Below are 23,121 nucleotides of genomic sequence, written 5' to 3'. Positions count from 1 at the left end.
CACAGACTTTGTAATAGTTTCCAAAACCAGTATATCTCTTTACTTTAGGTATCACTGAAGACATACGGATCCAGACAAAAAAATAAAAAAACCTTACACACATCTCCTTGCTTCAGTTTCCTCATAAATCTGGAGCTTTCTCTGGGCTTACATCAGACTCCTTTGAGCAGTATAGGATCCCTCTTCCTGCACATGACTTCTCTTCAGAATCATGGAATCTCTCTCTCTCCCTCCCCCACCCCTCACCCCCTTTTGCTGTGCCCACAGTAATAAAATACTTCCCCCACTATGAAATCCTTCCTTACTGTTGCCAAAGCTGTGTGTCTGTCTGTGATTCTCCCTGACTCACACAGTCTCTGCGCTTTTAAAGGCTACAACAACTTGTTTATTTGTCCTCCTGTTTGGGGATTTTCCACTCTTCAAACCCCAACGCCTGCAGAGAAGTTGGGGAAAACTTTTTTCCTAGGATGCAATTGCTCTTTTGTCTTCCCTAGGTAAGAACTAATTCAGGAGCTGATAGTCCAGTAATTGGCTTATTCATGGATAGATGGTCGACACTGCCCCCTCCATTTTCCTAGCACAGGGAGGATGAGGCAGTACCCAGTAAAAGATAGTCAAAAGACATACGGATAGAGACAATTCATAAAATCAAACTGGAATTCATAAGTTGTACATAGACAGATTCCCCAAATTGCCATGTTCTGGTCGCACCGTTGACAACAGATAAATGTAACCATCCTGCCTGTCACTCTCATAGCCAAAACACTTGTAGGGGACTTACGCAGATCCCCAGTGTGTCTGGGAGAGTGGGAAATCAACACTGAATTCTTTGAATGAATTTGTCATCATTGGAGGAAGCTGCAAATAGATAATGATGGCTACGAAGCCCAACAGAAAGTAGACAGTTATTTCAACTGGTGCAGGGATATGAGTTCCAGCACCTCAGAAGCCCTAGCAGTTGAAAAGAACTCCAAATGGGGCCTACTTTTTTTGACCCTGGACCAAGATAAACAGAAAATCTCTTGGGATCATGATGATGATGTGTTCTTCCTGAAAGCATTTTATCCATGTAAGATACTAGGATTTGGCGGATACTTTCTCACTTTTGGGATGGTGGAGATTGGAACTTATGTCTTCTCCATGGCTGAGGTACTGAAATTCCTTCAAAATTACTTTAACGTGCAAATGAACACCAGCACCATAAAGTGGATTCGTGAACAGTATCAGCCTTGAGAAGACACAGCAACAGTTTACCTCTTGGAGTTGCTGCCGCTGTGCTAGATTTAATACCTAGGTTGTCAGCATACAGACCACGACATACCTCCTTCGGTTTCTAAATCTGATATCAAGTTTGCTCGCTGCTTCTGGTTGTGAACTAGAAGAAAATCCCTTAGATTATTATGATTCATTCTGGTTCTCAGGTCATAGAATCATAGAATATTAGGGTTGGAAGAGACCTCAGGAGGTCATCTAGTTCAGTCCCCTGCTCAAAGCAGGACCAATCTCAACTAAGTCATCCCAGTCAGGGCTTTGTTAAGCCGGGCCTTAAAAACCTCTCAGGATGGAGATTCCACTACTTCCCTAGGTAACCCATTCTAGTGCTTCACCACCCTCCTAGTGAAATAGTGTTTCCTAATATCCAACCTAGACCTTCCCCACTGAAACTTGAGACCATTGCTCCCTGTTCTGTCAGATTAGCTCCATCGTCTTTGGAACCCACCTTCAGGTAGTTGAAGACTGCTGTCAAATCCCCCCTCACTCTTCTCTTCTGGAGACTAAATAAACCCAGTTCCCTCAGCCTCTCCTCATGAATCATGTGCCCCAGCCCCCTAATCATTTTCGTTGTCCTTCACTGGAATCTCTCCAATTTGTCCACATCCTTTCTGTAGTGGGGGTCCCAAAACTGGACTCAGTACTAGATGCAGTACTCCAGATGTGGCCTCACTAGTTCCGAATAGAGGGGAATAATCACCCATATCCAGCTTCTCATTCACTGTAATCCCCAGGTCTTTTTCTTTAGAACTGCCGCTTAGCCAGTCAGTTCCCAGCCTGTAGCAGTGCATGGGATTCTTCCGTCCTAAGTGCATGACTCTGCACTTGTTGAACCTCATTAGGTTTATTTTAGTCCAATTGTCCAATGTGTCTAGGTCACTCTGGACCCTATCCCTATCCTCCAGCGTATCTACCTCTCCTCCCCCCACCCCAGGCCAACTTGCTGAGGGTGCAATCCATCCCTTCATCCAGATCATTAATGAAAATGTTGAACAAAACTGGCCCCAGGATCAGGGTGGATTTGATTGAAATCAAATTGATTTAAATCATGATTTAAATCACTAGTCAGGAAGATTTGATTTAATCATGATTTTCTACATAAGAATGTATTCTTGTTGGTTGTTACAACCTAAATACATATTCTTCACAACTCAGAGATAGATGTAGGTTTCATTTTTAGAAGGTACACACTATACATTTTTCAACAGTGATTTATTTTGAAAACTTTTCAGATTAGTTTTACAGCTATATCAGCAAATGAATTTCATTTAACAAAGGTAATTGAAGCAGATATTTATGAAGTCTCTGGGAGGTGAACTATCTCCAATTCAACAGGTTAATCATTAATATTTGGAGGATTTTCTTGCCATGCTGTGTTAGGAGGAGAACATCACCAGACAGACATTTAAATTGTTTTACTTAACTAAAACAACAAAGTTAAGTATTCGGGATTTTTTTTCTTCAACAGCAAACATATAGTATTTTAACAAAAAAGCGTATGTCCCTTGCTTCTCACATTTATCTCCAGACTTCTTCTCATTGTCCAGATCTATTGCACCCCAACAATCTTCTATTCATTGAACTTTTTGAAACTTTGTACATTTAGAGAGAGGTAAAGGATTGACTCTATGTACACAAATTTGCAGAGGGACAATAGAGTTGAGGTCTGTTATTTCTCACCTCTATATATTTATTTATTTATTAAAAACATTTTTGCTGTTAACAAGCATTTTTTCTCTGGAGACACAAATCCACATTTTGAGAACTGCAAAACTAAGCATCTCTGATGGTATCCTCTAGACTGAGCACTTGAGTCCCATTGGGTAGATAGAAAGATTAACCTAACTAATCTATACAGAAGCCCCTGGAACCCCATAAGATTGGGTCCCTAATCCATGAACTGTTGAAACTCATTTACAAAACTTTTCTTAAACAGTACATGAATATATTGTTTCATACTATAGAATTAGAATTTATAATCACTATTCCACAATGAGATATCTTTGAGCTGTAATGTATCTTAATTAAAACTATCTTTAGTTACGTTTTTCCTCAAAAAGCATTTTATCAAAAACATCCAATTTAAATTAAAAAAAAATCTGATTTTTTAATTAATTAATTTTAAAAAAATCATTGATTTTTATCCACTCTGCCTAGGATAGACCCCTCGAGCATTCTGCTTGATACCGGCTGCCAACTAGACATTGAGCCGTTGATCGCTACCCATTGAGCCTGGTGATATAGCCAGCTTTCTATCCACTTTATAGTCCATTCATCCAATCCATACTTTTTTAACTTGCTGGCAAGAATACTGTGGGGGACTGTATCAAAAGCTTTGCTAAAGTCAAGATACATCACGTCCACTGCTTTCCCCATATCTGCAGAGCCAGTTATGTCATCATGGAAGGCAATCAGGTTGCTCAAGCATGACTTGTCCTTGGTGAATCCATGTTGACTGTTCCTGATCATCTTCCTCTCCTCCAAGTGCTTCAAAATGGATTTCTTGAGGACCTGCTCCATGATTTTTCAAGGGACTGAGGTGGGGCTTACCGGTCTGTAGTTCCCCAGATTCTCCTTCTTCCCTTTTTAAAAGATGGGCACTATATTTGCTTTTTTCCAGTCGTCCAGGAGCTCCCTCAATTGTCACGAGTTTTCAAAGATAATGGCCAATGGCTCTGCAATCACATCAGCCAACTCCTTCAGCACCCTCAGATGCATTATATCTGGCCCGATGGACTTTTGCATGTCCAGCTTTTCTAAATAGTCCTTACCCTATTCTTTCACCACTGAGGTCTGCTTATCTCCTCCCCATAGTGTGCTGCCCAGTGCAACAGTCTGGGAGCTGACCTTGTCTATGAAGACTGAGGCAAAACAAACCATTTGAGTAATTCAACTTTTTCCACATCATCTGTCACTAGGTGGCCTCCCCCATTCAGTAAGGGTCCAACACTTTTCCTGACCACTACCTTGTTGCTAACATACCTGTAGAAACCCTTCTTGTTACTCTTCACATCCCTTGCTAGCTGCAACTCCAGTTGTGCTTTGGCTCTCCTGATTACGCCCCTGCATGCTCAAGCAATATTTTTATACTCCTCCATAGTCATCTGTTCAAGTTTCTACTTCTTGAAAGCTTTCTTTTTTGTGTTTAAGCTCAGTGAAGATTTCCCTGTTAAGCCATGCTGGTCACCTGCCACATTTGCTATTCTTTCTGCACATCAGGATGGTTTGTTCCTGCGCCCTCAGTAGGGCTTCATTAAAATACAGCCAGATCTCCTGGACCCCTTTCCCATCAGCAGAGTTAGAAAAGCAGGAGAGAGGTGCAAGCCCTGTTCTTCGAAGATCTGCGTTTGATTTTTTTTCTTCTTCTTCACTAAAATAATCATTTTTGCGAAGGTTCCATATTTTGTGGCAGAGATAACATGTTTTTGACTGAGTTAAGATTATAGAATTGTTTTTTTTTTAATTCCAGTTCTGGAAACTTCAAGAAACTAGGGGCTACTTTCTGTAACTTTAGGAGAGCAATACCAGTCACTTAAAGGAGTTCGGGATTTCAGGGCCTTGGAATGCCATTTTAGCCTGCATGGTGGCCCTTGAAGTGGGAAAAAATGAAGCTGCACTGCTTCTAAATTCATTCTTTCCAAATGGATAAAAGTTCTAGTCAGGGAATCTTGTTTCACTTCAGGGAGAGAAGACCCAGGTGCTTTGAAAGTACGCTCCATTGGAAATAATAGCAAATAGTGTTATGAGCTGAAAAGATGATCATTTTTGGAGACCAGTTAAGGCAGCCACCTGGATCATGCATCGCTTACTGTTTATGTTCTCATAACACTACAGATTAATGTTTAGGAGTGCTGCAGACACCTCTGAGGTGCTGATACCTTCTTGCTGTACAGCACTGCACTGCTTTAGAAGGCCTCTAGCATCTGGACTGGCATAAGAAGGAAAAAGAGTGTAATTTTCCCCAAGTTTATCCCCAGATATAAGTTACGGAAGCCTAACTGCCCACACAATTGGTGGAATGCAGAGACTTTAAATTGCCTTTAAGTCCCCTTGCAAATCTGTGCCTGAGGACATTTTAGTTGGACCCAGAGGACTTAGACCATTATTGTGAAGATTTCTTGGTATCTTTTAAATATCAACAACTCATTGGCTAATAAATATTTGGCTTTCCTGGTATTCTGCTCCAGAAAATTCACACAGTAGCGTTTGGATGATTTACAAAGAACTTTCATAGGTTAGACACATAGTGAAAATATTATTCAGTAATTGGTATTTTTCCTTAAAGTTAAAAGGTTAATTTAAGAATGCAACTAGTATGTAGAAATTCATTCCCCACCACCCATCTTTTAGCACTGTGCTAATGTGCGGGTGTTTTTGTCACCAGTTTTTAGTGCTCTGAGGAAATTATCGTTTGGAGGTTATTAAAAGCAATCAGAAAATATGGATGTTTTATTAAGATTCTGTAAGCATTGTTGTTCATGCTTTTACTAGACTGTAAGTATAATCTAGATTTCCCCACATCCTATATAAATATATATATTCATTATAGAAGAAGACCTTTAGTTTTCATTTAATTTAGACTAGTGTTGCTTTTTTTTTAAAAAAAGGAAGTTGCACCCATGCATCTTAGAAGCATTCTGACACTCGATGAAATGGAAAGAATACATGGCTACTTTTAATAATTGTCTTTTTAATACCTTTAATAAATATTTTAATTAAAACGGACATTTCCGAACTTTGAGCAGACCAGGGCCTGTTCAGATGTGGCATCTTTTGTGACACCACCGGTACAGAATTACTCAAGGATTCTAAAATCAGTTTTGTAAGTCAGTTCCATTTTTGTGTTTTATTAATCAGCAAACTTTGCTGTTTTCATATTTAAACAAAACCTTTTCTATTAAAACAATAGTGTTTTGTTCACTAATTATTAAAGTAAACTAATAAATTTACGGTTTTATGTTGTAACTTACCCTGGGGTGTCACAAATAGTACTCTTCAGTAAGTTATATTAAGGATCACCAGCTAAAATCTCAGAAGTGCCAATTTTAGAATTAGAATTAATGGGGAAAATGTTTCTTACGGTGTGAAATTTCAGAATATTGAATAATATGGCTGCAGATTTTTAAGGTAGTCGGATAAAGACAATTTTAGAACTTTACATCAGGAGTGTACTAGACCACCCAGTAATTACCAACTTTTAGTTAGAAATTCGGAAAAAAATCTTGGGTTTTCTGTTAGTGGAGAGAAAGCACAAGATACACATAGGTTAGTTTTATATGGAGTATGTGCAAATCAGAAAAACAGGGACAAATATTTCTCTTAGGTTTTTGCACTAGGCCATGTAAATTAAATTAAATTTTCTGTGATGCAGGTCATGTAACTTGAAAGGCCTATCAATGACAGAAATTCTGCAGATAGGGTTGTATAAATCTATTTTAAATTTTTTCAAGTTATGACTGTAAACTGGCTAATGTTTGCACACTAGTTACAAAAATGGAGGAGGATGGACACACTTAATGAATTCTAAATTGCTGGGTCTGACTGGTCAAAATTACTGGTAAGAAAACTTTATTATCTCAGCTAAGTAAATATTTATTGACATTAACACTTCTGTTCTTAAAAAAACAACTGATTACAAAAGATAACACTAAATGATATTCTTAGTTTTTAAAATTTGTGATTCTCATTCTGACTTGATCATTTAGCAATCAAATACAAATATTTTAGGACCGACAAAGTATTTAAACTAAAAAACTGAAGTGTTTTTAAGGACATTTGAGCTATATCTAATTAAGATCTTTTTCTGTAAGCTGAAGAAAGTATATTATTAACTACGTTAACTTTCCTGGTGTTCTTTATAGCATTGTATTTAGTGTTCCAATGCTAAGTCAACATGAAGAAAAATCAGTTTTTTGGCTTCCTGATGTTTTGAACAGCAAAATTAGTTGACATGATTGACTCATGATTTGTGCTTCATAGGTAGATGTTAAAGTATTTTACTTCAAATGATTTTGAAGATATTGAAGAGGTTTTCAAGTACAGGGTTTATCATACAGCTGACCATAAGCACTTGGTAAAGTATACAAGCCTTTAAAGTTTCTTTGGGGTTTCATCTATTTGTATATCTACGGGAGGTATAATTCCCAGCTTCGGTAGACATACATATGCTAGCTGTGCTTGAGCTGTCATGCTAAAAATTGCAGTGTGGCCATGGCAGCACAGGTGGCGGCTTGAGCGAGCCATGCAAGTATGTACCCATGGGGTTAGGTGGGACTGTATTAGGATGCCTAGCTACTGCCCATGTTGCCACAGCCAGACTTGCTATTTTTACTTGCTAATTGGAGGAGAGCTAGCATGTGTGCCTTTCTGAGCTGGGAATGACACCTTCCAGATGCTGTATATACTCTTAATCTGTACATGCATATAAAAATTGAATATTATTAGAAGAGAGTTCATTTTCCTGTATCAGATATAAAATTGTAGTAAAGGGTGTTAAGGTTTGTCACTTATATGCTACAATATACTAGTAATATCCTGTGCTTGGTCATTAGCAACAATGATGCAGAACCATGTTGGCATCTTTTCTTTGAGGTATAGCTGAACTTAAAAACTCTCATTAAAATGACTATTTTTTGTTGTTTCAAAACAATGGTAATTTGTAGCTGAACTTACAAATGCAAGAGATGCCATACTAGATAAGACCAGTGGTCCACCTAGTCTGCTATCCTGTCTGTTAAAATGGCCAGTTTCCCAAGGTGCAGGAGGTGCTGGGAGGGAAGGGGATGAGTGGGGACAGTGGCGCTTGAGGGGAGTGGGCAGAAAGAGACGGGGAAGAGGAGGGGCAGGTGTGGAGCGGGAAGAGGTGGGGTGGTGGTGGGGCCTTGGGGGAAGAGGTGAAGTGGTGGCGGGGTCTGGGGCTGACTGGGGGGCTTGGGGGTCCATGGCAACATTTTAAATTAAAATTGGGTCCTTGGGTTACTGAAGTTTGAGAACCGCTGTTTTATTGGATCAACTTCTGTCAGTGAGATAGACAAGCTTTTAAGCTACACAGAGCTCTTCAGATCTGGAAAAGGTACTCGGTGTCACAGGTAAATACAAGATCAAACAGATAGTGTAATGTAAGAATTAGCATGTGTTCTAAAGGGACTATTCAAGGTGAAGTGGCCCGTTAACACGCTGTAGATATAGGACAAAAAGGAGGGGCTAGTCGGTTACTGATTGTTGTTATAAGCCATAAATCCAGTGTCTTTATTAAGATGATGATTTTTAGTGTCCTAAGCTGTGACAGTTAGGTCCAGACATTCAAAAGGAGAATACCCACACACATTTGAGGCTAGGTTTTCAAAAGAGTTCAGGTCGCATTTAGGTACCTAAATAAGGGTTCAGATTATCAGAAGATTTTGGTATGGTGGCTCCTGATCTTTTTTTGGAAAATTTGACCATCAGTATTACACTGTGGGGTGCTTGTAATTGAGCACTTTTGAAAATCTGGTCCCAGTTATGGGTGCTGAGCACTTGGATACTTAGCTCTTGAGCTCTTTTGAAAATCTAAACCTTTTAGGTTGATTTATATCCTGATGCATAAGGATTTATAATCCATATTCAAAAAAAATCCTATCTAATATAACTGTAGATGTTCTCATAATCCATATAAATGTCTTATCTTTTATTGACCCCAACAAGCTTTTGGTGTAAATGATATTTTGTGGCAGTGACTTCCAGAGAATAAATATGGTCTGTCTAAAATGTGGTTTCTTTTTGTGTTTTTAAAAACTTCTTGTCTTTCATTTTCAGTAAAAAGAAAAGGAGTACTTGTGGCACCTTAGAGACTAACCAATGTATTTGAGCATAAGTCCCTCTTGCTCTTATCCTCTCCTTTTTGGTCTCACCTGTTATCCTTTATCTTCTCTATACTGTTTGTTATTTTGTACGTCATTATAATATTCCTTCTTCTTCATCTCATCCGTAATTTAAATAGTCCTGATCCATTCATTCTTTCTTCATTTGGAAGTCTCTTGATTCCTTTGTCTGGTCTCTGAATCCCCTCTACTACTTTTACATCTTTTTGAGAAAGTTTGACCAGAACTAACGTAGTATTCCAAATGAAGGCATAGATGTATCTGTATACAATAGCATTGTAATGTTTCAGTATTACTTTACATCCTGTTCTTTATGTACCCTAATATTTTGTTTCCATTTCCTCAAAGGCACACACTGAGCAGAAGATTTCATTGAGCAGTCCAGAATAGTTATAGTTAATTTCAGACTCAGGACTGTTTGAGTTCTGCAAATTATTCCTTTTGATGTGAATTACTTTGCATTTCTCCACCTTAGATTTCATCTGCTGTCTTTCTGCCCATTTTATAAACTTGTTATGATCCTCTGAAATCCTCATATTCTAGACAAACATAAATAATTTTTCCACCTCATATTTTTTGGGTCATGAATTTATTTATTAATCAAAACTGTTCCTAATATAGAATCTTGTGGCACCCCATATTGAAAATTGACTATATAATCCTATTCTGTTTCCTTTCTTTCAGCTAGTTTCTAATCCATCCAATTCCACGGCACTTTACCTCTTTTTTTCCTCCCCCTCCTTCCCAGAACTACCAAGTTTCCTTAGTAACTCTTTCTGAAAGTTTTTAGTAAGTTCAAATAAATAGTCAGCTAATTGTTCTTTTATTCATTATTTTGTTGAGGTACTCAAAGAATTCCAATAGTTAAGATAGGCATGTTATTTAGAAGCAGTACTGGTTTGTCTTTTTCTCATGTAGATTGATCTAATATGCTTTCTAATTCTGTTTTTAATTATGGCTTTGAACAGTTTTCCTGGTAGTGAAGTAAGAATTACTGGCCTGCAATTCCCTGAATCACCCTTAGCCCCTTTTTAAAATCATAAGTATGAAATTTGCCACCCTCTAATCGGACAGTAGAACGTGATTTTAATAAAAGATTGCATATTTTTGTTCAACCACTTCATTCTTAAATGTCTTTAGAAATATTGTCTACATACTGTCCGTGTTTGCTCTTTCTCACTTTGTTCCAGTATTTGATCTTTAGACACCACGATCACTGACAATACCTTGTCTTTGTTACCTGAAAAGTGATCGTTCACAGAAGGTTTCTCCTCACTATCTTCTGTAATGAAGGCTGGTGCAAAGAAATCGTTTAGTTTCTCTACAATACCCTAATTCTGAGTTGCAGCCTTTCTGTTCTTGTGTCTAGCAGATGGACTGATTCTCTCATGTTGTTCGCCTTAATTTATTTTTGTTAATATGTGTTTGGTTATTTGCTCCTCAAAAATCTGTTTTAGCCTTTCAAATGTCTACCTTACATTTTGCGTGCCTTGGTTTATGTTCCTTTCCAGGTTTGGATTTCCATTTTCTGAAAGATACTGTTTGACTTGAATAATTTCTGAACCTTGCCATTCAACCAGAGTTTGTTATTTTAAAATAATTCTGATATCCCTTCTTCCTTTTTCGTTTAGCTGTGTGCATTTCTTTTGTGACTTTGTTATGGAACAGTATTCTTTAATATCATCCAGGTAGAAAATAAGGGTTTTAATTTCCCCACTTTTTCTTAGGATCTCTTTAATTGGTTTCTTTCTTTTTTTAAATTGCCCTTTCTTAAGCTTAATGTCACCATGGAAGTTTTTGGTACAGTTCCTCCCCGAGGATGGTTAAACTTAATTATTTTGTGGTTATTTTTATCTAGTGGCTGAATTATACTTGTTTCTTGAACCAGCTTTTTTGTGTAGCATAGAGTTATAATGAGACTAGCCTGACCTCATGTGTTCTAGAACCAGCTGTTTCAAGAAGCAATATATGAAAGTGTCAAGAAATTACTTCTCTAAACTTTGTCATATTTTGATATTTGACTATCTTGAGTTGAAGATAAAACCTTGAAGTGGACACTACTTCATTTTTTTTGTGGGAGAGGAGGGAGGGGAGGCAGTTGTTTTGCAGTGTATTAGATTGGTATGCTAGGCCAGTATATTAAGCCCAGGCAGTTTTGTTGCTAATTACACACAACTTCTCTGGAGTATCAGATATTCAGATCCATTTTATGAATATGGTAGAGAGAATAACAACTGTAAAACAAAGCACTGTGCATGTAAGTGACTGTTAGCGTGTATTTCAGAAGGGATAAATGCTCACCATATGGTACAATTACTGTGTCCAAGTTTTCAAATTAGCTTCTCTCATCCTCCTTATTACTGTCTTTAAAAAGAGAGGGGGGGAAAAACCCAACATGATTTATCTACTCTGCAGCAGAACTCTTGACGCAAAACAGCAGCCCAGTTCTGTCCAGTTTTTTTTCCTTAGCATAATAGAGGCTGTCGGACTTTTTTATACTAATTACTGTGTGAGCCTCAGATGAACCCCCTTCAATTCACAGGGCTTTGTTAAGGGAGGAGCTGTCAATGTGTCTGCCCGTTTGCAGCTGTGCTGTGGCTTTAGCTTGCTTAACATTATGCTGCTTTTTAGACTTGACAGAAGGGATTTTTTTTATTAAGGCAAAGCAGCCTTGTAGCGAAATGGTTTAAGCAGCTGCATTGTGGGGAAGCACAAAGAAGTTATTATTGTGTCTGTTTAGGGGGGGTAGGCTGGAGGGGGGAGATATTCGGCTGCTGTTGATGCCGATTGTTGACTTGCCATCTGCCAGATAGGGAGAAGAAAAAAATGACAGCTCCAGCAGGGTGTTCAAGAGGTTGTTTGGAGAGACGCATAAACATGTGCAGATGTCGAACTGAATAATGGCAAGAACTTGAGACGGTTTATGATGCTGCTGTTGTGTGTGCATATACAGAATGAGTGTATTTGGAGGTTTGGTTGGGGGGAGGGTACATACTAATTGTCATTGTTCCCCCACCTCCTCCTTTAGTTTTGTTAATTAGTTCGGGAGTTTAATATTTCCCCTTCCTTCATTGTTGTTTTCTAAAAGGAACCTTTCTGAGAGAGAAATTAAGTTTTCTTTGCTATTTTTAAGCTTTTGGTAAATTTAGTACTTATGGAAATAGAGTAATAAAATTATTTTGATCCCAAGAAATGTGTAGACAGGCACTAGGTAAGCTCTCTTATGTAGCTTTTTTCAAGTATCTCAAGAGTGATATGTTGCACACCCTTGCTATCGCAACTTGGGCCTTTCCTGGGCAGAAAATGCCAGTTAAAAATTGTTTAAAATTATATAAAACTAGACAAATAAGCACTAAGGGCTAGTGTTAGATTAGCAGACTAATTTTCTCTTGCAACTTGATCACATTTTGAATGCTTCTCCAGTGGTGAAAGGCTGGTCCACTCCTGAAGAGCGTCAGCTAACTTTCTTTCATATTTTCCTGTGTATTGACAGTTGCATATAAACCAGATTTTAAACCACAGACTTCAATCATACTTTCTCCCCTCCCCCCTAATATCCCCTTTTGGGGGGATTGTTTTGTTTGTTATGAATTTCCAGGTTCACTTGAAAGAAGTAAAAATGAAAATTTTTGACAAGAAAAGGGGTACAGACATATGGAGAAGGACTAAAGCTGTCCCAAAAGGGTTAAGTGTAAATTTAATTTTTTCCTATTTGTCAGGTGATCTCTTACTTTAGATTATGGAAGTGGAAAGTTAAATCCACAGACTTTCCCCTCTTAAATATTAAGAATACGTTTAGAGAGACAAGGTGGGTGGGGTAATAACTTTTATTGGACCTTATTCTTTTGTTAAGAGAGACAAACTTTTGAGCTGACACAGAATAATTTTTCAGGTCTGTGTAAGCTTCAAAGCTTGTCTCTTTAAGCAGCAGAAGTAAGTCCAATAAAAGTCAGACTTGACACACCTTTTCACTCTCATATATTTGGACCAACACAGCTACAACTACACTGCATAGAAGAGTTAAGTTTACTGTTCTGGTAGTTGGGTTATTTTGATGGGATAAAGATATTGCCTTAAGAATGGTAAATGGAAATAGTAGTTTGAAGTGCTCCATGGCTGTTTCCGTGTACTTCTCTTCTAACTTTTTTACATCAGGATATAACAAAGATTTTTGGTTAGTCACTGAATCACTTGAATATTATGTGAACAAGCTTAGCAGAAATCTTATTCTGTGTCTTTATAGGAAAAAAGAAAGATGTCAGTCTTAAATCTGGAAAAGACATTTTCTTCAAGATTACTGAACTAAGAAAACAAACTGATGAGAGCATTTAATGTCTTCTTTTTTAGTCCTTGGAATCAGCATTTCAGTCGTCTTGGCATAATTTGGAATTATTATTTCAGTTGGAGTTTAATTGAGAATTCAGGTGTGACTGCCTCCCACCAAGTAGTGCTTTCTACATCTGTGTCCTGGCAGAGGTCAGTAGTTTTGCAAATGGTGAGTCACCTTCTTTTTGTTAGCTGGGTTGGCATTTCTTCTTCATGGATTTATTCCATGTTCTTCTGTGTTCTACAGTGCAAGAAAGATCATATTTCAGAGTAGCAGCCGTGTTATTAGTATGTATCCGCAAAAAGAAAAGGAGTACTTGTTGCACCTTAGAGACTAACACATTTATTTGAGCATAAGCTTTCGCGAGCTACAGCTCACTTCATCGGATGCATGTGGTGGAAAATACAGTAGGAAGATTTTATATTTTAGAAGGATCATGGTTGTTCAAACTGGTCTTCCATTGGTTGGTGAAGTCATATTTGAGGGCAGAATTTTGCACTAAAACTTTGTAGTATGCAAGTATACAATTATGGAATTTGTGAGAACAGACATAGGAAGTGGAGAGTACACTAGGCTTATTACTGAAATGGAATATAAATTTGCTCATCTCAAGAGAAACAAGAAATATAATCAGGGTGGTTTAGATATTACAGTTATAGACAATAAAGACCAGGTTGCTCTAGGCAGCAATACATTATTTTTTATCCATCAAGAATTTCCAATAATAAAAACAGTTATCTTGAAATATATATTTCAAGATATATTTCCTCGAGACTGTCAGCAGGTGAGTTGATTCAAAGACCTGCTTTTTCATCTGAAATGAGTTGAAAGATGTGTACCTACACTCCCATATTGATGATTAGTCACAAATTGTGCTGGATAAGATTATGAACTTGCTTTTAAAAATTCAGGCTACAATTATGAAGAGTTACAGACATCCTGGCCAGATTCAGAACTGACCTTTTCTATGTCCAATTTGAGCTATCAGGAAGAAAATCTTGCCACTTTAAACATTTACTGTTATAGGATCAGGACCCAAATTTGTACTTGAACCTGTAAACACGTTTGCAAGTGAGCAATTTCACACATTTGAATAGTCCCATTGAATTTGATTGGGTTACATGTCTTCTGAAGTGTTCAAGAGTGAAAGGGAAATAAGAGTAATGTTTAAATTGGCAAGATGATTTTGTGCATGCTCATGTTGAGGAGATGCATTATGTAACCTGTGTGTGCAAATCCTTGTCTTGCAATGGCACATTAGTAGTTTTGTGAGAGTACGTTAGGTGCACATTTAAGCAAATGCATTTTTAAAAACTGAGTCCAGACCTGCTAAGTTAGAGACTGATATTACAGTTGTATAGGGCAATCTCTCGCTTTTCTTGTTGAATATTTATTCTTAATATTTTCCCATATTTTTATATTTAAAAAAAATTGAGAGTTTAATGCAACAGGAAGGAAAGATTTGAACGATGACTAGAATCCATAATAGTACTAAATTTACAGGTGATAGGACAGAGATTCAGTCCAGTAATTTAAAATGGGGAAGACATATGTTTAGAATTAGCAAAAAGATCAGCAAGGGAATTCATTGGATGTGGTACTTAGCTAAAGGGGTTTTGCCTTTTTGTTACAAGCCTTCTGAGAACAAGAATTACTATTAAGTAATTTTCTTTTTAAAAAAGTCAGCTAAAATACTAGGACACAAAGGTGTATAAGGCCATAAGAATTGCCACATTGGATGAGACTCAGAGTTAGGCTTGGAAGTATTACATTTTTATTGGTCAATGTTTCTCTCAGCACACAAACAGATGAAAAAATATTTCCATGGATAATAATTGGAAATTACACGTAGGCAAAATAAAGAAATTGCTTACTAGGGTTTAACTTAAGGATATTTACTTTGTATATTTTGACATGATGTTGACTGTTTTAATGGTTATAAAGCTTTAACTTTTTGAATCTCAACATTCACTGTCATATATAATTATTGGTTTGTGGTGTTGTAGTTGTGTTGGTCCCAGGGTATCAGAAAGAGAAGGTAGGTGAGGTAATATCTTTTATTGGTCTAACTTCTGTTGGTGGAAAGTACAAACTTTTGAGCTACACAGCATTCTTCATGTCTGGGGACACTCTGCTTCCTTCCCCACTCTGCTTCTTCATTACTGTCTACTGTTACCTTGGTTGCTTCTCTTCAGGGTGTTCTCCTCCTGTAGAATGGCAACATGGGGCTTTGTGCATACCTTTATAGACATTAGGCCTTAGTACAATCCTCTTCAGCAGGTGCATCTTGAGGCACAGTGGTCCTGCAGTCTGTGGTGCAGCATGGTTCCTAGGGTTGTCAGCTGTCCAGTTTTCGACCGGAAAGTTGGGTGGAAAAGGGGACCTGGCAATGTCCGGTCACTGCGGCCTGTGGGTAAGGAGGGAGAGGAGTGGCAACCTGTTGCCCAGCCCTGAAGAGGCAGTTCCTGAGGCAGTATGCACGCACTGGCTTGGGTGGCCCCTTTGAGGAGCACAGTTTGCGATCAAAGACAGTGTGTGGGGGCCCATGGCGAGTGGGGTAAGGAGCTCCCAGCAGGCATGGAATGTTCCCCAGGAGGGAATGAACACGAGCTGCCCTGGCAGCCAGCGCTTCCTCTGGCCGCCCTCTCAGGCAGCTCCGAGGTGGGAAGGGCTCGAGCGGGTGGGGAAGGGGTCTGCTGGGCAGGCAGTGCAAGGGGAGGCACTGTGCAGGATGGCCACATCCTATCTCACCAGCAGGGCTGCTGGCTGCTCCCATGCAGCCACAGCATTCTTCTGACCTGCGCTCCCAGGCAGCATGCTGGAGTTAGGGTTTGTATGTCCCTTGGCTGCTCATGCTGGTGTTGCTCAGGGTTTAGAAAGGTGCTGGTGGGACCAGAATCTGCTTGTTAGGCCTCCGCTTAAAGCAAAGAGGCCAAATTCAGACCTGTAATAAGAAGAGGGCCTGAGACTGTTAACACATAGGGATGGATACTCTGTTAATGCCAGGCCTGAATTTATTTCTCTGTGATTCTTATGTTGCAGTTCAAGTGTGGACGGATGTACATTAAAGCAGCAGAGGGCTTGGCAGACTTCGTAATGAGGAGTCAGGGAAGCTCTGAGCAATGGGAAATAGGGGAGAGGAGTGAGCAGAGGGTGGGGACTTGGGGGCAGGGGCGGGGACTTGGAGGAAGAGGAGAGGTGGGGGCGGGGCGGGTGTCTGATTTTCAGAAATTAGGAGGTTGGCAACCCTAGTGGCTCCTTGCACTGTCTTCCTCAGTGAGTAGTGCTTGTGAGACACCCACATAGAATGCACATAGAAAGCATTGCTCAGAGAAAGAAAGATTACTTTACAAAAACTGGAGTTCTTCAAAATGTGTCGTCCCTGTTTGTATACCACCACCCACCCTCCTTCCCCTCAGCTTCAGATCCTTTCCTAAAGTGACTTGTTTTAGAGAAGGAACTGGAGAGGCGGTTTGTCTGTGTTGCCCCTTATGCCCTCGATCCAAAGCAAGAGGAGATGCAGGAGCAGACCCATGCACACTGCTAATGAAAAATCTTCCGTTCCCAGGCATACAGAGTGCATGTTTACCCACAGTGCTATACATACAGGGACCATACATCTCAAAGAACTCCAATTACTGTAAGGTAAATAGCCTTTCTTTATTGTTTTGAAGACTGTTTGACTGGCATGGCAATCTACAAAAGAGCTTGGAAAATTTACTAGTTTTCTACCAGTTGGAGGATTAATCTTCTAGCTAAAATAGAGCAAGAGGCTCAAGAAACCCTGGCAAGGCAAAGGTTTAAAGTAATGACCATCGGGAGTAAGAAGCCATTTGGCTCCTATCTTACTCTGGCTGGCCATAGGGAGTGGAATGTCCTGGCGAAGGAGGGTCCTACTCCTGTTTACGCTCCCCTGTTCATTTCAAAGATGTCTGGCATCTTGCAGATCTTGTATAGTCTTCTACCAGATAAACTGGGTGGGGGGCATTCTAGCTAGAGGTACGTACAAAAGATGAGGGTATGGGAACCCCATTAGTGAGGTCCAGGAACAGTGCCCCTGGTAAGAAGCCCAGCTCTCCTACTCACTTCCAGCTACTGGGAAATGTGCTGCGACTTCAACTAGAGTGCTGTTACTGGATTTTCCTGGGTGACTCAGTCAACCTCTTAATTTTGATCTCTGTCCATGTCCTATTGGAAAGAAGATGATTTCTGCCTTTTCCTCCCTTTTCCGCTTCCTGGTTGTTGCAAGGGGGAGGAAGGTCTCTCACAAGGTTCTTGACAGTTTCTGCCCATAGGTTCTGAACAGCAGTAGTAAAACTGATCAGTCTTGTTAATTACACTGTGATAGCACTTTGTTAAGCTGGGAGGAACATTAGGTGAACTGGAATGGTCTGTAGCCTCAGAAAGACAACATTCCCTCAGTTTACATTCAGTTCTCATTTATCTTCACTCCCAGGCTAGAAACTTCTTAAGGAAGGCTTCAGTACTGCATAAATAGATGGCAATATATGCTCTTCACACTTAATAAGGAAAACTTCCCACTGGTGAATAGACAGTTGAATTTTTCAAGTCTTAATATAGATGTACTCAAAATGTCATTTAGTATTAGCAGTGGCTTCTTGGAAACATGCATTTTTATTTAAATATGGGCTGCCTTACTATATAAAAGAGAGAGGATAGGATCTAAACATTTATTGCCAAAATTTGGCTCTCCTTAAAGTAAATTTGTGTGTGTGCGTGCATCTATAATACTCCATTATATTAAAAAGCATACACTTGATGCGAAGGGAAGATATACTTTTCATTTCTTTTAATCTCAGTTTTTTTACAGTTGCTTTAGATTACGTTGCAATTTCCATATGTTATGAAATCACAACAGGTAAATATTTACTAAAACCATTGTAAATTTAATAACTGTCATCTTAGGTAAAAAGTCACTTCTGATGCTTCTTATGTTGTGTTAGGTAACACTGCCCTCAGAGGGCCATGGTAAGTAAATTCAATTTAAAAACAAAAAGCAGTATTTTTGATGTCTTGCTTGACCTGGCATCTCTCATGATCTTGCTTCATTTTAATAACTTGTATATGAATATGCTTTAGCCTTGGTTTCTTTTAAACAGTTTTTGTTTGCCCCATTTTCCTAGTCTTTGCTGTAAAGGTACATTGTTATTTTTGTCCCTCCATTTGTTTATCTGGACACGAGAGAGATAGTAGTCTATTTTAAAACAGAAAACATGTACATTTCTCCTTTAAAAATAAAAAAAATAGTACAACTCGCTTTGTCCCATTTCCCCACCCCTTCCCGGTACCCTGCCAAACAAATAAAAAATCCCAAACAATCCCTCACCCCACAATGTTCTTTCTTTTAAAACCATTTTGATAAATTGATAAGGAAATATCTGAGGCAGATTTTTGGTGTTCTCTGCTTACTGTTTTTTTTTTTTTTTTTTTTTAATTCTCACTTGTGTCTGTGTGGCAGCTGTTGCTCCTTTCTGGGAAGCAAGTTATTGAACTCAAAGGCTTCCTTCCGTTGCCTGTCAGCTCTGTGTCTTAAAAATGTTTTCCTGACATCTCCAGAAGCCCTTTTCATATTCAAAAGTATCAAACTCTGTTAAATAAAATAGGTTAAATTATCTGTTGCATAGATGACCAATTTGTCTTAATAATTACTGTGATTTGTCAGCAATAAATTAGTTGGGTATTTTTGAATTAGTAATTCTCAAAAGGAGGGCTGAATTCTCATTTTCTTAAGATTACAAATGGATGTTAATAGTAAAAAGAACCATAAAGTGTTCGGTGAAGTCTGTGTTTGAAGACATAGTTAGAGACCCGAGGTAAATTTAAAGACATAACTGACTTTAAGAGATTCATTTTATGTGCGCATGAGCAAACTGAAGACTCTTGTCTGGTTCCACAGAAATCTCCTCCCACCACAGCTCTTTAGCAAAGTATCAAAATTACAAGCATTACATCACTACAACAAACTCCTTATCAGAAAAAAAAAAATCTGAAGGCAAGTCATGTTGCTATCTGCTTGGAAATGGCCGTATAAAGAAATGGCAGTATAAACCCCCTTTCATTGGTGTTGCATGTAATGCATTGGCAATAACAACCAAAGAATGTCAGGTGAAGAGCAATTCAGAACTTCGTTCTCATGACCCTGTGGGTACGTGTATGTAGCAATTAAACACCTGTGGGCTGGCCTGGGTCAGCTCACAGGGCTTGGGCTGCGGGGCTGTAAAATTGCTGTGTAGACATTCGGGCTTAGGCTGCAGCCTGAACCTTTGGACCCCACAAGGGTGGAGGGTCCCACAGCTTGGGCTCCAGCCTAAGCCCAAATGTCTACACAGCTGTCTTCTATTCTAGTGTTGAGGTACTCGGTATTACCATATTCCTTGTATAGCTACCTCAACATTTTTTTTCTTTTCTTATTTTTTTGCTTTGTCAAAGATCCAGACTTTTATTTTCATGTGAATCAGAATTTCGGTTGCCATATCAATTCCCAATTTTGGGGAACGCCCTGGGAAATATTGCTAGAGGAGCAAAGAGGTTGAAGCTGACTCCTGGGTTACAGAATTTTCCTTGTATGTGAAAGTGCCATTATTCTGTAATAGCATTAAATACTTTGACCAGAGTTAAAAAGATGCATGAATAACTTGGTTTACTTCAGTGCAATGAGTAAAATTATACAGCTCTTCCAAGTCTAGTAAGCAGATTCTAGGAGAACATGTTTTTCAATTTAGAAGGGCGTAAATTTAAGCTAAATAATAATTTAGCTTAAATTAACCCAGCAGGAAGCTGGGTACAAACTAATAATTCTCTATAGGAAAACTACTGCTATTTTAACTACCTCAAAGACTGTACTTCATTAAATTGTCAGGCCATCTTTTCTGCTGGTTGGTCCATGTGGACTTTTCTTTTCTCACAAAATCCTTTACTTTAATCTTAACACTTGAATATACAAACTTTTAAATGTAAGGCTTTTGCAGTTCTTTTATGTTTAAGGTACTTGGTAAACATATGTTCTATTCTGAAAATATAGTCTTACTATGACTTCAAATTTAGTAGTAGCTGCTTCTTTAGAAATGTAATAGACTTTAAATGATGTTTACATATGCACATATTTTTATTGCTGAAAAACATAAAAATTTAAAGTTGAAATGTTGATAGGTCATTTGGAAGTCAGAGAGTTGTCCTCCGTTACAAATATCCTGAGATATGTAATGTATGAGTGTTTGTTTCTTATGGTGAGAAATTTTGGCTTCATGTGAACACTGATCACTTTTAAGAAACATAGACCAAAAGCTGTTTTTAATCTTAAAACAATTGGATTATGCAGAAGGGAGCATAATTATTTTTATAAGGGAGCATTTTATAAATTAAGCAGAGGAAAATGAGTGTATCTTGATAACTATTAAGCTATTTCAGCAATTAAGTGAAATGTTAACCAGTATGTTGTTTGTTTTATTCTTCAGATTTCTGAAGTGCAAGTGTGGGCATCCATCCATTTTTATGGGCATGGTATCTATACATTAAAAATTACAATATAAACAAAAAACTGCCCATAAGTATATTCACCTAAACCCACTCCATTTTCAATAGCCTTTATCCAGGCCAGTTTTGTTACAGCAATATTGATCATTTCAAGAGAAGGCATATTCTTCAATGTGTCTGTGTGCAAAAATTATATTAACTTCTTTTTGTGAGGGAAACAACATCCTGAAAAAGCAAATTTGGGTGTGATTCGTATATAAGAACCAGGCAAAGTTAATGTATTTTAAAGAAAGACATCCGTGGTGCAAGAGACCTGAGAAGTGGTGCTGTATTGTATATTCCTTTTGGAATGACATGTTCTGCATCTGGCTATCATTGTGGGCTACTACTATATTGGGGCTGAAACGTAAGGCAAAACCATGCTGTTTAGCACTAGTGTATGTAAGTAACATGGGAATTGATCTAAGTGTATTCATTAAACTCTTTAAAGACCCAGATATAGAAGTGTTGCAGGAGGTTTTGTTCATAGTAGACAACACATCATTACTGGTTGATTACTACTTATTTGTGAATTATTTGGATAAAGACATTGTCTTTATTCCTGAAATATCATTGAATAAATCATCTAGATAAAACATTTCTCTAGAATTCATCATAAAAAGTTTTGAAACCAGTCACTTTTCTGATTTCAAAGTTTTTGATTCAGACCATTTTGATTTACTGGAGAAGATTGGTTTCCCATATTTTAATCTAGTAATGCATGAAAATAGCTTGCATTAGTAATTTTTCAGAAGATAGAAGTTCATTCCACAACACCATCTGCTTGGCATATTAGTTTCACTATTTTCTTACCAATACTTTTGTGAAGGAGCATTTCAATAGTCAGTGAAGTTCTTGAAATTGCATTATGAACAAACTGATGTACGTACTTGTTGATTGTCTCCTTTAATATCACAACTGTATGTGTTAGATTTTGCTTACTTCTCTGGCTGTATCAAGTGCACATCTAATTGGTTAACAGAAAGATCTTGAAATTGATTTACATTCTTCGTGGAAAATTTTCGGCATGCATCAGTGGAAGAAGGTGGTAATATGATTTAGTGGTTGACGGCTTGTAGTTTACACTACTTCTAGTAAACAGTGCATCTGTCTAGTTAATTTTAAACTGCATTTGATTATCTTTTCCAAGCACGTGTTAAATTTAAAAGCAGTTTTTAACAGCTCTTTGACCTCAATAAGATTTTACACAGTATATGTATTTTCCTCTGTTCGTGTATGAAATTGGACAATTTTCTGAGCCTCTGTTTTATTCTTATTCTTAAATTGGATTTTGCATTGGGTCTTTGCATGGTAGATAAGTTCTGGGAAGCTAATTTGTAATCAACAATGCTCACAAGAGAGAAGGTCCATTTTTACCTCCTTGGCCCTGGATTTTACCATAATGTAATAAACAGTGCATGCTGTTTCTTTATTATTCATTTCACTTTGGGAACAGTATCTAGGATGTCAGTGTTTTTAAAATAATGTATGTGATCTAAGTGTAAGGTTTTGCTTTGCCCACAACTCTGTGTGTATTGTTGAATGAATCTCTGAGACATAAAGTGCAATTAATTATAAAAGTGTGACTTTTTTTCTTTTAAATGAAGAAAATTGTTCAAACAAATGCTGACACTGTTAATGTTGGGCACGGATACGGCGCTGTAACATCTCCTATCAAAGTCTTTCTTTTCTTTGATATTAATGTATATTTTTCTTATATAGGAGAATATATCAAAAATTGGCGGCCAAGATACTTCCTGTTGAAGACAGATGGTTCTTTCATAGGGTATAAGGAGAAGCCCCAAGATGTGGATCTACCATATCCCCTCAACAACTTTTCAGTGGCAAGTAAGTCTCTCTTCAGCATCTGTTATACCTACAGTATTTAAATCACTATAAACCTGTTTAATTCTTTGCACATAATTATATATATTACTAATATTAAATATATTTACTGTATTAAAATATTTTAGATCCCATGGTAGTGTGCTTATATAAAGAGGGAGGGACAGACATTATCACTCAATATAAAATGTTAACTCTTAGCATATTGATAAATACCTACTACATTACACTTTATATGTGTAATTTAAAAATTCACTGTCAAACCTAAGTTTGATGCTGTGAGTC

At 38.0% G+C, this 23,121-nt stretch overlaps 1 protein-coding gene across 10 annotated transcripts in view; it reads left to right on the top strand.

Annotated features, from left to right (window-relative positions):
- Window positions 1–23,121, top strand: part of AKT3 (AKT serine/threonine kinase 3) — a 258,802-nt gene that overhangs the window by 104,107 nt on the left and 131,574 nt on the right. For all 10 annotated transcript variants that reach the window (XM_073338268.1, XM_073338267.1, XM_073338266.1 and 7 more), the window contains one exon: window positions 22,714–22,839. Coding sequence is in view for 5 of the 10 variants with exons in the window: in XM_073338264.1 (XP_073194365.1) it covers window positions 22,714–22,839 (126 nt within the window). In the remaining 5 variants the exon portion in view is untranslated. The remainder of the gene's footprint in view (window positions 1–22,713; window positions 22,840–23,121) is intronic.

The sequence above is a fragment of the Lepidochelys kempii genome, chromosome 3 (genome assembly GCF_965140265.1).
Source record: "Lepidochelys kempii isolate rLepKem1 chromosome 3, rLepKem1.hap2, whole genome shotgun sequence".
Classification (NCBI taxonomy): Eukaryota; Metazoa; Chordata; order Testudines; family Cheloniidae; genus Lepidochelys; species Lepidochelys kempii.
The sequence above is the reverse complement of the archived record's forward strand: the minus strand, read 5'-3'. Positions and strand labels throughout refer to the sequence as shown.